Here is a 15,442-nt window from a genome sequence, read left to right as displayed (position 1 = left end):
GAATTTGTTAATGAACTTGCAGCATGTGGAGAATTGTTAGGACTGTGCTTCTCTTGTGGTCCATTTCCCTCACATTTTTCAGTACTGTTCTCCACCGCAGATTAATTAAAAAATTAGAAAAGTATAGTAGGACTATAATCATATTCAGCCATTTATGCATTAAATTACAGCACAAGTACCCCCACCATCCCATTACTACAAATTGGTATGGTAAGAGTCGGGACAGATAAGGATTCTTAGTCAGAGTTCAACTTGATGAACATTTTGTTGCTTTACCCTTGTATGGGATGGAAGGAAAGTATGTTGGCTTGAGAAGCTCAAGGAGAATTAGACTGAGACCAAGGTGAACACAAAAGCACCTTGAAATATTCAAGAAATACTCAGTGCCAAAGTTGTTGAAAAAGAGATTGGTAAAATGAACAATGTGTCAGTGAAGCTCACTGTTTAGTCTGATAGTTAGCCAAAACACTGCAAGCCCAGAGTTGTGCCTTGTGAAAGCTGATTTGGACCATTCAGATAACATCAAAGTCTTAACAGTGGTTTAACATAGTGAATGAGCTACACTCATCACACTTATGATTAAGAAGGAAGACATAGTCTGAATTTGTGGAGATTTCAAAGTGGCACTGAATCCAGTGTTATGTGCAGATCACTATTATCTGTCTCATATTGAAAATGTTCGTAATTTAGTGGTGGTTGGTGTTTCAGTAAACTGGATTAGCTCAATGCATTCCTACACATGGAGACTGATCCTATATCTTGCAAGCCTCTCACAAGCAAAAAGGCTTATTACATTACAACTGGTTCCCTTTCAGTATCACATTGGCACCTGCCCTGTCCAGGGCCGGATTAAGACCTTTAGAGGCCCTAAGCACTGAAAAGATTATGGTGCCCCCCCTATATGTAATTCAAAATAAAAACAATACTATACCGTAAAATATCTTTTTTTTTTTTTTTTGCTTCAGCCCTACAGATGGTGCCCTAAGCACGTACTTAGTCTGCCTATTGGGTAATCCAGCCCTGGCCCTGGCCCAGAAAGCCATAAATGAAATTCGAAAGGGACTGAATGGAGTTCATTGTTATTTGGATAACATCCTTATTACAGGGAAGGATCAAGAGGATCATCTTCAGAATTTGGATGCTGTTTTACAATGTTTGGAAGACCACAGACTGAGAGTTCATTGAGATAAATTTGAGTTTTTCAAACTTTTAGCTAAATATTGTGGATGTGTAATTGGTGCCATGGGCTTGAGATAATCACTAGAGCAGAGGTGGGGAACCTTTTTTGGGGTTAGGGGCCACTGACCAACAGAAAAAATCAGGTGAGGGCAACACACAAGTGAGAAGCAAAAAAACCCTCACTGATGTGGCCCCCAGCTAAGGAGAAAGACATTCCTCATAGTCCCCTTGCACACCAGGCTAGTAGATTTTGTGTGCTTCAGCCCTACAGATGGGTGAGTGGCAGGAGGGCTGGAGCACCAGCATGGAATCCCCAATGCTGGGGGAGAGCCCTGAGCCACAGGTGCTGGATCCAGGCAAGCCTACTATCCCCAAGCTCCTGAGGAAGTGTTCTCTCTCAATTTGATGAGTATACAAATCAAAGAAACCATGAAGGATGATGTGCCCCCCAACCTCCCTACATTCTGGGCCCCCCTTATCCTTCCTTTGTTGCAAGGGTGCCTGGTCCATCCATCATGAAGCTGGTGGGGGCTGTTCCTGTGGGGGAGAGGGGAAGCTTGGGCCCTTGAGCTGGTGACTCCTGGCTCCAGAGGCGGGTACCTTATCCACTGTGCCATTGGGGGAGCCCCCCAACATCCCTACATTCTGAGCCCCCCTTATCCTTCCTTTGTTCCAAGGGTGCCTGGCCCATCCATCACCAAGATGGTGGTGGCTGTTCCTGGGGCAGGAGGGGGGGCACTAGTATACAAATCAAAGAAACCATGAAGGATGATGTGCTTTCTGTTGTGAAGGCCACAGTTCTACAAGGTACAGCATAGGATTAAAGCAATGGTACCCAACCTTTTTGAGCACATGGGCCCCTTTTCAATCTACTAACATTTTATGGACTCCCAAACAATTTAGTTATTTTCAAACATTCCATTACTTGATAATCATTTGAAATGTGTAATAGTTCATGTTATCTAGTAGTACTGAGAGAGAATACAGGGTGTCCACATTGAAATGTAATGGCTTTGAGCTGCCATATATTTTTATTGAAGAAAATTTTATTGGATCCACCGATCCATTTTTGCAAATATACCCTTCCCACCATTTAATAGCTCTTGAATGGTTAGAGCGGGGTGATGAGTTTATGTAACACAATCATTTCAAAAAAGAGAAAACATGGTAAAAAGTGAGTGACGTGTTTGTAAGACAACTCCAGAGGACAGTTACAGCTTGTCAGCTTCAGCGCGGGCTGAGGGACATGTGCACGGCAGGGCATGGAGCTTCTCAGCTCCCATTGGCTGCTGGTCACTGTTCACAGCCAATGGGAGCGGAGAGGCTCTGTGCCTGCAAGCAAACAAGCTCAGACTTTGCAAATAAACAAATGTCCCAGCTGAGTACAGCATAGTCCGCAGCACTTCCCAGGATCACTTTCCAGGCCAGCAGGGCAAACCACTGGTGCGCTGGGACTTTTTATCCATGTGGAACATCTGCAGGCTTTGAGCCTGTCAACTCCCAGTCCCTGCCTTTTGCCATTCTGTCAAGGGGGGCAGCAGGAAGCAGCAGCCAGCACTGTCCCTTGGCCTGCACTGCTTCCTCAACTCCCGTCCCCTTCTATCCTCTGCCCATCTCCCTTGGCCAGGCACGGAGCTCTGGGGGAGGAAAAAAAAAAGGAAAGGAAAAGAAAAGTAAGGAACAAGTCCACCACGGGCCTGGGAGCAGGAGAGGGCTGGAGCATAAACGGCAGCGCAGCTGGCAGTGGAAGGATAGATGGTCGTGAACTGTGAGCCCTGGGTGAGAATTGCTTGGTGGAAAGTCCCAGTCTCACGGTGGGCCTGATCCTTACTTTTAAACTATCAGTGGATTCCCTACAGTACCGTCCGCGGACCACAGGTTGGGAACTACTGGATTAAAGGAATCCTCGTTTTACATAATTTGTGTCATGTCAGCGTGAATTATCTGCAAATCATGGTTGCATTTGAGGGGAAACCAAATGATTATTCTGAAATCACTTCCGTCTGAAGTTTTGGAAGCTCTTCACAAGATATTGGCATGTAAGGATGAAAGCTGTAGACCAGAGTTGCGTATGGTGACTGGGAATCAACAAAGATACCAAAAGGAAGGGAAAGGGCTGTACAAAATGTCAGAAAATTCACCATGATCCTGATCCAGCTCATCTATACCCCTTGACTGTGTCTCAGACTCCTTGGATGTGTGTTCACATGGACCAGCAAGACCTTTAGAAAGTTATGTGTTTTGAGTCATAGTCAACATGTATTGAAAATGGCCAGAAGGTTTCAGAGCAATTTCTACTACAGCTACCAAGACTATTGGATATCTTTGTACCTTGTTTAGCCAATATGATTTACCATTGCAGTTGGTGACAATGGACCGTAACTTTGTTCTGAAGAATTTTAGAGGTTCTTAGCTTCAATTGGAATTCAGCATATATGCTCTTCTCCAGACCTCCTACTACAAATAGGCTAGCACAAAACATTCTGTGGAACCCCTTGCACGAGGATATTGCAAAGACCAGGACTTTAACAGCATTCAAAAAAGAACTAGATAAATTAATGGAGAATAGGTTCATCAGTACTTGTTAGCCAAGAAGGGTAGGAACAGTTGTCCCTAGCCTCTGTTTGTTGGAGGCTGGAAATGGGTGACAGGAAAAGGATCACTTGATGATGATTACCTGTTGTGTTCACTTCTTCTGGGGCATCTGGCATTGGCCACTGTCGGCAGACAGGACACTGGGCTAGCTGGACCTTTGATCTGACCCAGTATGGCCATTCTTAACTAACATTACCCAGTACCCCCAAGAAGTACAGAAAATTTCAAGATAATCATGTGGATTTTAAGAGCACTTAGAAGAGTCAATGCCACATTGTTCCTAGTGCAAACAGACCTTGAGTTTCAATTGTTGATACTGAAAAGAAACAAATCAAAATGAAGTTCTCTCACCATAACCAGTTTTAGGAGGTCAGCAGCATTACCCTTTTCTTCCTCTGTTCTTGGTTCTTTAATGGTCATCTCTTGCATTTCGTCTTCTTGTTTCAGGATGTAGTCTATGTACTCCTAGTGAATAAAGGATATGGGAGATGCAACTGTTTGTTTTATAGAAGTAAACATAATGAACACCCATGCAGAGAATAGTTTACTTATATAAGTGAGGTGTATATTGCCTCTGCAGAGTCAGACTGTCAGGGTAAAAAACAAATAAATCTGTGCTAAAGCTGTTTCTCAGAGGAATCTTTATGCATCTTAGAAGCTCACTTAGATGAAAAAGTAGGGTCCACAGGCAAGACTAGGTTCGCATCTCTATTCAGGTGACAAGCTATATACAAGGATTCATAAATAGGCTAGGCCTGCAACCTTTCAAGTCCCTTCCCATTTTTCTTTGAATTCCAAAGAAATGGCGAAGGAGAAGGGAAAGCCAGTGCCCTCTCCACTGGTCCATGGCTGTGTTCTGAACAAGTCTCTAGCTTAAAAATGCTTCTATAAAAAAGTTTTCTTCTAATATAAATAGTCTCAATCTACCCTCTCAAAACTTGTATTACAGATCTGAATTCTGTTCCAGTGATCCTGTGCAACCTTCCAGTTAATGTTTATCAAATAAGTAGAATGAAGCGTGTGGAAATATAAAGAGCAATCAGCAGAGGAGAGACTAGATCCAGTGGTGGGAAACCTGCATCTCAAGGGCCACATGCGGTCCATTGGGGTTATATGTGTGACCCGCAAGACATTTCGTTTGTCATTGCTCATACAGAGTTGCCAGATTCCTCGTTTTCATGGTTTTTTCATACCAGTATTGCTAACGTGACACACATAAAGCAAGTGCATATGAAGGGAAGTGTTTGCTGACTGCATATAAAATTGACTGTGAGAGCCATGCTCTCCCTTTGCATCCAATCAAAGCACTGCTATGGTTCAATAGGCACACCCTGCAAATTCTAGATATGGAAGCACAGTTAGCAAAACTACCCTATCCCAGGAGACTACCTTGGTTATGACAGTTTTGTGGCCCTTTGAGATGAAGGAGGGTCACTCATTTGGCCAAAGTTCCCTCAAGCTATGTTCCGAGCCTCACACAGAGATTCAAAGCTACCTGCACAGGCAGGGAGATCAGCTGATCAGTGGGACTGGGGCCTTTGTAAATAGCAGCTAAACACTGCCTGCCACATGCTTGAAATGGAAGACAATCAGCCGAGATAAGCAGGGAATGAGTGGCTGGGAGGAGAGAGGGAGTAATTAATAGGCTTGGGGGAAAGTCCCATCTGCCGGATTGGGGGGGTAGGGCGAGGGGCGAGGCAGAAACCCAGCAGTCTCTTCAATCCTCCTGGGCTGGAAAAGGAGAGGTAAAGGAGCTGACTGCATGAGGTAGGTGGGGGAAAGAGGGAGTGATTGTGTGCAGGCATCATGCAGTGAGGTGCAGTCGGGGCAGTTTGTTTGGGGTGTTTGATTCACTGCAATCCTCTCTGTTAGGCTGGTTTGAAGAGAGAGAGAGAAAGGTGTGTGTGTGTGTGTGTGTGTGTGTGTGTGTGTGTGTGTGAGTGTGTGTGAGAGAGAGAGAGAGAGAGAGAGACACACACACACACACACACACACACACACACAAGGAGGACATTTGCATGATTATATTTCAAACAAAGTTTGCAAATAGGGGTAAATGGCTTAAGATAAGAAATAAAAGATTCTTTTAACCGTTTCAGAGCGTAAGCTGTGTTAGTCTGTACTAAAAAAGTTATTAGTCCTAAGGTGCTGCAGGGCTATTCATTGTTTTTTAATTCTTTTAACAGAATTTTTTGAAGTGTTGCAGATATCTAAACTCTGAACTTAATGAATTTTAAAAATCCTGTGTTACTAATAAATTCAGGGTAAATTGTGTTGCATTAAGGCCAGATCTTTGCTATCTGGTAGAGTTCTGGCTTTTATGAGTCAGAAGCGGCAAGTACTAGGTGTGATGTTAGTTGTTTTATAGAATTAAACCTTATTCGCAAGCTCTTTGAAACATGCAAAACCCTGAAGCCAGGTGTTAATTTGTTCTGGGGCTTATACTCTTCCTCCAGTGGAAGAAGGCTAATTCCCTACCTTTGTACAGCACCTTTGTCACAGGTGTCTTGTTTTAATATATTTTATTCCACACATAAAGACTGCTTAAAATATATGTATATATTTTGTGTGTATGTAATAAATAAAATGTGTGTTTTGTTTGTATTGGTGGTGTACATTGAGGCACTACCTCAATATTGGTGGTGCACATAAGAAAATTCAACCCACCCAAGGATAGAAAATGTTAAAGGGAACACTGCATGTGGCCTCTCTCTTGCCTAGGTTGCCCATTGCCCAGTTAGGTCTCTTGATCACCTACCTTTCACTCCAATGCACTTTCCCCTAGTTTAAAAGGAATTTTAATGGGCATCCCTTGTATGTCTGTAGAGCATCATCTGATGCAGCTGAAATGCAGAATGCCCTTCCACATACAGCGCATTTGAGAGCTCTGTATAGCGTGGGAGAGCCTGTTGTACTAGAACAGAGTATCATGAACATGTACTGAATGGGAAATGGAGAAATACACATTTTTGATAGTTTTTGTTTTCCTGTCAGAAATAAAAATGTAACACTTTTATTTTTCTTTGACGCTGTTGCTCAATGATTAGTGCTTTTTTGCTCAGTAGTTACGTGATGACAGTGTGCTTTGTACTGTAAAAGGATCCCAAGAAACGCACTTTAACTGTATATAATGAAGCAGACTGAAGTTATCCTATCTACATTTGGGAGATGCAACCTATGATGGGCATGAAATTGCTATATATTAATATAGGACTACTGGTGTGTAAAAGAAGGAAGATTATTTTTAATGAATGTAATGTGTCTTTAAGTGATTTTTTTCTAGTAGAAAGTGTCTGAATGACAATCTTATAGATTGAGGGCTTCCATGTATCCTAGAAAAAGCATAGCACAGTCCCTAGTAGTAAAACCTCTCCCATAAAACATCTTGTGTCAATGTTGCTCAGCCCTGACATATCCTTGTCTTCACTTCCTTACAAAAAGTTTTTACACTGGGATAGCTAATGTGGAATAGCTACACTGAGGAAAAAATAGTGAAAGCAAGGCACATTAGTTTCATTGTGAAATAAATTAGGCAAGATCAGTACCCTATCCTATGTGGGGTTTATATATTTTATATTCACATGTATGTAAATGTATATATATGTGCAAGGACTATTGGATTCCAGGTAACTGACAGCTCTTGTCTCAGGGGTGTGTGAGAAATACATGCTACTTGATTTGTCAGCAAATTCTGTTTACTAAGAGAATGAAGTTACTATGACTGCGTTACCTTGAGGGACAACTGCAACTTCTGTCTCAGCTCATCAGTGATTGGTTCATACTGGATCAGCTGTCGGATTTGTAGCACATTCGGGCATTTTAGTACAGGTGCTGGAGAGCTAGTTAGCTGTTTGGATCCTATGCACAGACCTTTCCAAATGTGTGTGCCAAATGGTGGACCTGGAATCTTCCTCTGAACACAATGAACAACAATCAAACAGGATTAGGTTATCTATTATATTGACACGGAAGGTTCTCAAGAAGTCAAAAAGCAAGGTTATAGATAAGCTTACCTGAAAATCTATTCTGCTCACAAAACAAGAATTGCAACTTGGACTAAACGAACTCAGAGACTGAATTTCAGGCTAGGGTATTTCTGAGCCTCGGATCTATAGTTATGACCAAGTTCACATGGTAGCCCCTCAAGTTGTTATGCAGAAATGCAGAAACGTGCCCCAAGCCACAAAGTGTAGATCCCTCAAGATCAATGGTATTTGGATTTCAGAATTTTAGTTTACAAAGGTGGGAGCAGGTGCAAAGTTTGGATCCAAATCTGATTGACTCTAATCTAATTATAATTGTAACCAGTGAAGTCAGTGGACAGTGAATTCCTATGTCACATGCTTATTACATTAACCTATTGTAATCTAATTGAACTTGGTCTAATTTAAGCTCATCGATATTATCTGAAGAGGATGCTCTCTGGCTTGTCAGCATGGTTTTGTGGCTAATACATGGGACTGATGAGATCAGAGTTCTGTTTCTGGCTCTGGGCTAGATTCAATGCGTGACCTAAATCAACTCACTAACATCTTTGTGCTTCAAATTTCCATCTATAAATTGGGGCTAATAATATTCACCTATTTCACACAGATGTTGTGAGGTTTAATTAATTCAAATACATAAGTGGTTGGAAATTCTCAAATAGAAATTGATTAAGGGAAGTCCTGTGTCATGCAAGAGGTTAGACAACATGATTATAATTGTCTCTTACGGTTTTATAATCTACAAGTCCAATCTACGAGGGCTATGTGCAAATAATAAATAAAATCATAAGTAACAGAGTAACATCAATGCCTAATAGCAAAGCAGGGATAAAGAGTTTTGAAAGATTTGTACCTCAAGTGGAGGAAATGTATCCCAGTTCCTGGACTGGAGGCTAGGAGGAATAATATTAGATGATTCTTTCTTCATTATCCAAGGAGATGTTTCAGTCAGTGGACGAAGAACAATAATACTTAGAACACCTGAGTTAAAAACATTTCAAGAAAAATAATCTTGCATCCATCCATCCAAAATGGATGGAAAATTTGATGAAGAGTTTGAAATTTTCAAACAAAACACTTGTATAAATGGAAAGCTTATAATTACTGGAATGTGAAAATGAAGACCAAAATTTGATTTTGATGGTTTGAGAAAATACCGGATCACAATGTGACTGCATACTAAGCAGACAATTTTGGATTAAGGTCACCTAAACTTTGGCAAACCAGAGATTGCATTTGCAACTTGCTAGGAGTGTCAGGGATACAACTAATTTGTATATTATGGAGTGCAGTATAAATGACCTTCTTTTGAGTAAGGAGGTGCAGACCATGAAAAAACTACAGTGCCAGCATTACACCAGCTTGAGCTGCATATGGAACTTTTATTTAATCTACACTTCCATATTCAACATAAGCATTGTTGTGAGCTGTATTGTATCATATTTTACACCTTCAGACCACAGATAACTAATTACTTATAATTGTTACTCTCTGTTCAACTCTAGCTTATTTAAAAAAAAACCTACAGGTGTCTTAATTATCAAATGTTGAAGAGTGATGCAGTTTTCAGATCTTTAAGTTTTCCTCTCCTATCAGACCAACAATCCACTTAGCCCTATATTCTGACCCATATACTACATTAGAAATGTACATCACTGTGAGATGTTTAATCACTATGATACAATGATACAATGTCCCATAAGCCTACAAGGACATTGGCTTAACAAGGAGATCTTGCACGATCTCAAAATAAAAAAGGAGTCATATAAAAAATGGAAACTAGGACAACTAACAAAGGATGAATATAGGCAAGCAACACGGGAATGCAGGGGCAAGAAATAGAAAGGCAAAGGCACAAAATGAGATCAAACTAGCTACAGGCATAAAGGGAAACAAGAAGACTTTTTATAAATACATTAAAAGCAAGAGGAAGACCAAGGACAGGGTAGGCCCACTGCTTAGTGAGGAGGGAGAAGCAGTAACAGGAAACTTGGAAATGGCGGAGATGCTCAATGACTTCTTTGTTTCGGTCTTCACCGAGAAGTCTGGAGGTGTGCCTAACGTAGTGAATACAAGCAGAGAGAGGGTAGGTTTAGAAGATAGGATTCACAAAGAACAAGTTAAAAGTCACTTAGGAAAGTTAGATGTCAGCAAGTCACCAGGTCCTGATGAAATGCATCCCAGGATACTCAAGGAGCTGATAGAGGAGGTATCTGAGCCTTTAGCTATGATCTTTGAAAAATCATGGCAGACAGGGGAGATTCCAGAAGACTGGAAAAGGGCAAATATTGTGCCCATCTATAAAAAGGGGAATAAGAACAACCCAGGAAACTACAGACCGGTCAGTTTAACGTCTGTCCCAGGGAAGATAATGGAGCAGGTAATTAAGGAAATCCTATGCAAACACTTGGAAGGTAATAAAGTGATAGGGAATAGCCAGCATGGGTTTGTGAAGAACAAGTCATGCCAAACTAATCTGATAGCTTTCTTTGATAAGATAACGAGCCTTGTGGATAAGGGAGAAGCGGTGGATGTCATATACCTAGACTTTAGTAAGGCATTTGATACGGTCTCGCATGATATTCTTATTGATAAACTAGGCAAATATAACTTAGATAGGGCCACGATAAGGTGGGTGCATAATTGGCTGGATAACCGTAGTCAGAGAGTTGTTGTTAACGGTTCTAAATCCTGCTGGAAAGGGATAACAAGTGGAGTTCCGCAAGGGTCTGTTTTGGGACCCGTACTGTTCAATATCTTCATCAATGATGTAGATATTGGGATAGAGAGTACGCTTATTAAGTTTGCGGATGATACCAAACTGGGTGGGGTTGCGACTTCTTTGGAGGATAGGGACATAATTCAAAATGACCTTAGCAAGTTAGAGAAATGGTCAGAGGTAAACAGGATGAGGTTTAATAAAGAGAAATGCAAAGTGCTCCACTTAGGAAGGAACAATCAGTTCCATACATACAAGATGGGAAGCGACTGTCTAGGAAGGAGCATGGCAGAAAGGGATCTAGGGGTCATAGTGGACCACAAGTTGAATATGAGTCAACAGTGTGATGCTGTTGCCAAAAAAGCAAATATGATTCTAGGTTGTATCAACAGGTGTGTTGTAAGCAAAACTCGTGAAGTCATTCTGCCGCTCTACTCTGCACTAGTTAGGCCTCAGCTGGAGTACTGTGTCCAGTTCTGGGCGCCACATTTCAAGAAAGATGTGGAGAAATTGGAAAGGGTACAGAGAAGAGCGACAAGAATGATTAAAGGTCTAGAGAACATGACCTATGAAGCCAGGCTTCATGAACTGGGCTTGTTTAGTTTGGAAAAAAGAAGATTAAGGGGGTACATGATAGCGGTTTTCAAATATCTAAAAGGGTGTCACAAGGAGGAAGGCGAAAATTTGTTCCTCTTGGTTTCTGAGGACAGGACAAGGAGTAATGGGCTTAAAGTGCAGCAAGGGAGGTTTAGATTGGACATTAGGAAAAAATTCCTAACTGTCAGGGTGGTCAAATATTGGAATAAATTGCCAAGGGAGGTGGTGGAATCTCCCTCTCTGGAGATATTTAAGAACAGGTTAGATAGACATCTGTCAGGGATGGTGTAGGTGGAGCTTGGTCCTGCCTTGAGGGCGGGGGGCTGGACTCGATGACCTCTTGAGGTCCCTTCCAGTCCTATTATCCTATGATTCTATTCTATGATTCTATGAAGAGGAGAAAAGCCCCACTTTTAGTATAGCAAAAATACCAAAGCTAGTAAGGTAGGAAGGCCCTAAAAGACTTCTTCTGAAGTCTGAAGAAGCATCCTAAAATTTGTATTCTTATCTGAATCTATAGACGCCACCACCAGACTCCACATATCTAACTGTAGTAATCTTTTTAGGGGAAGCCAAGTAGTTTGCTATCTTCAGAGTGCTCAGGGTGATTAACAGACAAGCTTCCTCATCTGGCATTCTCATGGAACATATCTTGTCTTCCCTTCTGAACTGCCCACTTCTACTCTCCTGGTTTTTTAAATGAGTTTCCCTTTCTCTTTCTCGCTTCCTCTTTTTAATGTTAGTGGCAGTTTTATCGGTGTTATTCAATTCATCTGCTGCTGGGGAGCCATTTATTTTTGGTGGAATCAACACTTCCAATTAAGTAAAACCTGATAGGGTAAGTAATAGGATGGCTGTTCTCAGTTCCTCCCTAAATTAGCTGTTGGGAGAACTGTGCCATTATTGTACTGTTTAAAGTGCCATTTTGTCATCCTATTCTCCACATCAACAGTACTATATAAGTTTCTCTTTATGGCTTGTTTGTCATTTTTTTTAGCACATGTCTGCCTTCTTCAGACTTTTCCCATAGCTTGTTCATGAGGATTGGCAGTAAATGACAAAGCACAGTCAACCTGTGGGACTCCTTGCCAGAGGATGTTGTGAAGGCAAGAGCTTTAACAGGAAAAAGAGCTAGATAAATTCATATTAGTCAAGATGGGCAGGAATGATGTCTCTAATCTCTGTTTGTCAGAGTCTCAGAATGGGTGACAAGGGATAGATCACTTGATGATTATCTGTTCTGTTCAATCCCTCTGGGGCACCTGGCATTGGCCACTGTAGAGAGACAGGATACTGGACTAGATGGACCTTTGATTTGACCCATTATGGCTATTCTTATGTTCTGGCAATTCATTCACATACACCACGCCAAGCCTTCAGGTCCTATATGAAGAGAGGCTAAAGCAACTGGGACTTTTCAGTTTAGAAAAGAGGAGACCGAGGGGGGATATGATAGAGGTATATAAAATCATGAGTGGTGTGGAGAGGGTGAATAAAGAAAAGTTATTTATTAGTTCCCATAATAGAAGAACTAGAGCATACCAAATGAAATTAAATGGGTAGCAGGTTTAAAACTAATAAAAGAAAGTTCTTCTTCACACAGCAACATAGTTAACCTGTGGAACTCCTTGCCAGAGGAGGCTGTGAAGGCTAGGACTATAACAGAGTTTAAAGAGAAGCTAGATAATTTCATGGAGGTTGGCTCCATAAAAGGCTATTAGTCAGGGGATAGAAATGGTATCCCTGGCCTCTGTTTGTCAGAGGCTGGAGATGGATGGCACGAGACAAATTGCTTGATCATTGTCTTCGGTCCACCCCGTCTGGGGCACCTGGCGTAGGCAGACAGGCTACTGGGCTAGATGGACCTTTGGTCTGACCCAGTACAGCCATTCTCATGTAGTACCATGGGCCTACAGGTAGAAGGTCCCATACGACATCAATAACCCTCCTCCCATTTATATCTTTCAGTGTCCTTATCACCAGATGTATAGAGGGAGCTTCCCAAATAGAAAAGAGCCACCATTCACAATGATAATTTTACTGCACACATAGGTAAAGGTGGCTGGTTAAACTAACAAAAGACATTTGGTGACTTCCCTCCACAAAATGAATTCATAGTATAGATGTATGTAGTGGTAGTTTCCATTTTCATATATATAAAAGCGTACCAAATATGTGTTAACATCCCCCTTCATCAAACAGTCATTCAGCTGACTGACTATATCCCACAGTCTTTCTATACGTTTATTCTTCCATACTCCTTGCTACTTTCAGGTCCCGTGGAGTAGAAACCCATGTACACTGCTACCTCTGGGCAGAAATAGGATGTAGTCTTCCCTATGGGACCAGTGGGGGAGCAAATTTGGAGGATGAGCACAATGGAGAACAGCACTTTCAGTTTTCTGACCTAAGAGTTTTGAGTGTTTTGCTCCAACTATTTTAATTATTTCTAAACAGGGTTGGCAAAAATAAAATGAAATATTCCTACCTGGACATTCTTGTACTGGCTCCTGCAAGACTGCAGTAGCTGGATCGCCATATGCCACAGCAAGGTATTCTTCTATATCACTGTTCCGTAGGAGTTCAGTCCCTGAACCATCAGCATAGACAATGAAGAACCTAAATAATCATCCCCACAAATCTGATTAGTTCCAAGCTATATTCGAATCACACACTTTTCCATAGGAAAGAACACTATGATGGCATAATGAAAGAGTGGAAGTTCAGGATGATGGTTCTCCCCCACTTTCCCTCCTGATCTTCCCTGGCCAGCCCCCTCTACCCCCCCCCCCCAAGCTCTGCTTCCCACCAGCCTGTTCCTCTTCCTGATCTCCCCGGCCAGCGCCGCTGCACCCCCCGCGCCAGCTCTGCTTCTTGCCCCCCCTTCCTCCCGGCCCCCAATCCCTCCCAGCTGTGCTTCCCGCCCCGCCCCCTCCCGGCCATTGGTTCCCCCTCGGATATCCCGCAGCCAGCCTCGTTCCGCCCAACCCCCCCACAACCAGCCCTGCTTCCCGTTGGCCCCCTCATCTTCCCTGATTCTCATAGTTCTTCGAACCCTCTCCAATTTATCAACATCCTTCTTTTATTGAGGACACTAAATTGGGACACAATATTCTAATAGGAAGTCACATCAATGTCAAATACAGATGTAAAATAATCTACTGCTACTCAAAATTCCCCTATTTAAGCATCCCAGATTTGCATTAGCTCTTTTGGCCCCAACATCACACTGAGATCCCATCTTCATGATTACCAAATATTTTTTAGAGCCACTGCTTCCCAGGATAAAGTCCCTCTTCCTGTAAATATGACCTACTTTATTTTTTATTCATTTACATGTAGCAGTATTAAAACCTATATTGTTTGCTTGTGCCAAGTTCACCAAATGATCTGAATAAGTGACCTGTCCTCTTCAATATTTACCACACCCCCAATTTTTGTGTCATTTGCAAATGTTATCAGTGATGATTGTACATTTTCTTCCAGGTCACAAATAAAGACATTAAATAGCAGAGAGCCAAGAACAAATCCCTGTGTGGTATGTTCAGTTTACCTGGGGGCATGTTCACCATATGTGACAGGAGTACTAACTTCTTTTGGTATTGGTGATAAGTATCCATCTTCCTCACCATCAGAATCAATGCTGGGAATGAACACAGATGTGCTGCCATCAGCCATGACCTATGATGGGAGCATACAAAATCATTCGAGTTAGAACTCTTTAAAAAAAATAAATTTGCTACTAAGTCCAGATGTGAGCAAGCACAGTTACAGTTACAGCCAAGTCATTGTTTTGTGCTAGGCAGCTAAATATTTATTGTAATGGGTAATGGGGTAATACAAATGGGTACCTGCATATAAAGCATACATTTGCAGGTCAACTCAGCTAACAGCATACACAAGTACTGTTCACTCATGCAATTATTTATTTGCACTTTCATGGAAATAGATAGTGAGCATATTGTAGGCAACCTCTTAAAAGTAGTTCTTGATGCCCCATGATAATAATAATTAGGATTTTAATTATATTATTAAATAATTAAAACATACATGTGAATGAGATAGTTAAGTAAGAAATACTGTTCAGCTTTTTCAAAACTGGTTATGTAAAGTTAAGCTTCTGTATCTATATTTAGGTATCAAAAATTAAATAATTTGATATTCAGAGGTTTTGAGGCACTAAAGGTAGCGGCAGCTGTAGGGTGCTCAGCTGAAAATAGTCACTTCTATTTAGATTTTAAATAAGTGAGGGTATGTCTACACTACCACCCTAGTTCGAACTAGGGTGGTAATGTAGGCAACCGGAGTTGCAAATGAAGCCCTGGATTTGAATTTCCTGGGCTTCATTTGCATCTTGCTGGGCGCC

At 41.6% G+C, this 15,442-nt stretch overlaps 1 protein-coding gene across 8 annotated transcripts in view; it reads right to left on the bottom strand.

Moving 5' to 3' along the window:
* Positions 1 to 15,442, bottom strand: part of SPAG17 (sperm associated antigen 17) — a 214,958-nt gene that overhangs the window by 20,461 nt on the left and 179,055 nt on the right. For all 8 annotated transcript variants that reach the window (XM_075904827.2, XM_075904833.2, XM_075904849.2 and 5 more), the window contains 5 exons: positions 14,630 to 14,757; positions 13,565 to 13,695; positions 8,614 to 8,741; positions 7,505 to 7,687; positions 4,126 to 4,239 (listed from right to left, as the gene is read on the bottom strand). In XM_075904827.2, coding sequence (XP_075760942.2) covers positions 4,126 to 4,239; positions 7,505 to 7,687; positions 8,614 to 8,741; positions 13,565 to 13,695; positions 14,630 to 14,757 — 684 coding nt within the window. The remainder of the gene's footprint in view (positions 1 to 4,125; positions 4,240 to 7,504; positions 7,688 to 8,613; positions 8,742 to 13,564; positions 13,696 to 14,629; positions 14,758 to 15,442) is intronic.

This window comes from Pelodiscus sinensis, chromosome 1 (assembly GCF_052426305.1).
Source record: "Pelodiscus sinensis isolate ZL-2025 chromosome 1, ASM5242630v1, whole genome shotgun sequence".
Taxonomy (NCBI): Eukaryota; Metazoa; Chordata; order Testudines; family Trionychidae; genus Pelodiscus; species Pelodiscus sinensis.
The sequence above is the reverse complement of the archived record's forward strand: the minus strand, read 5'-3'. Positions and strand labels throughout refer to the sequence as shown.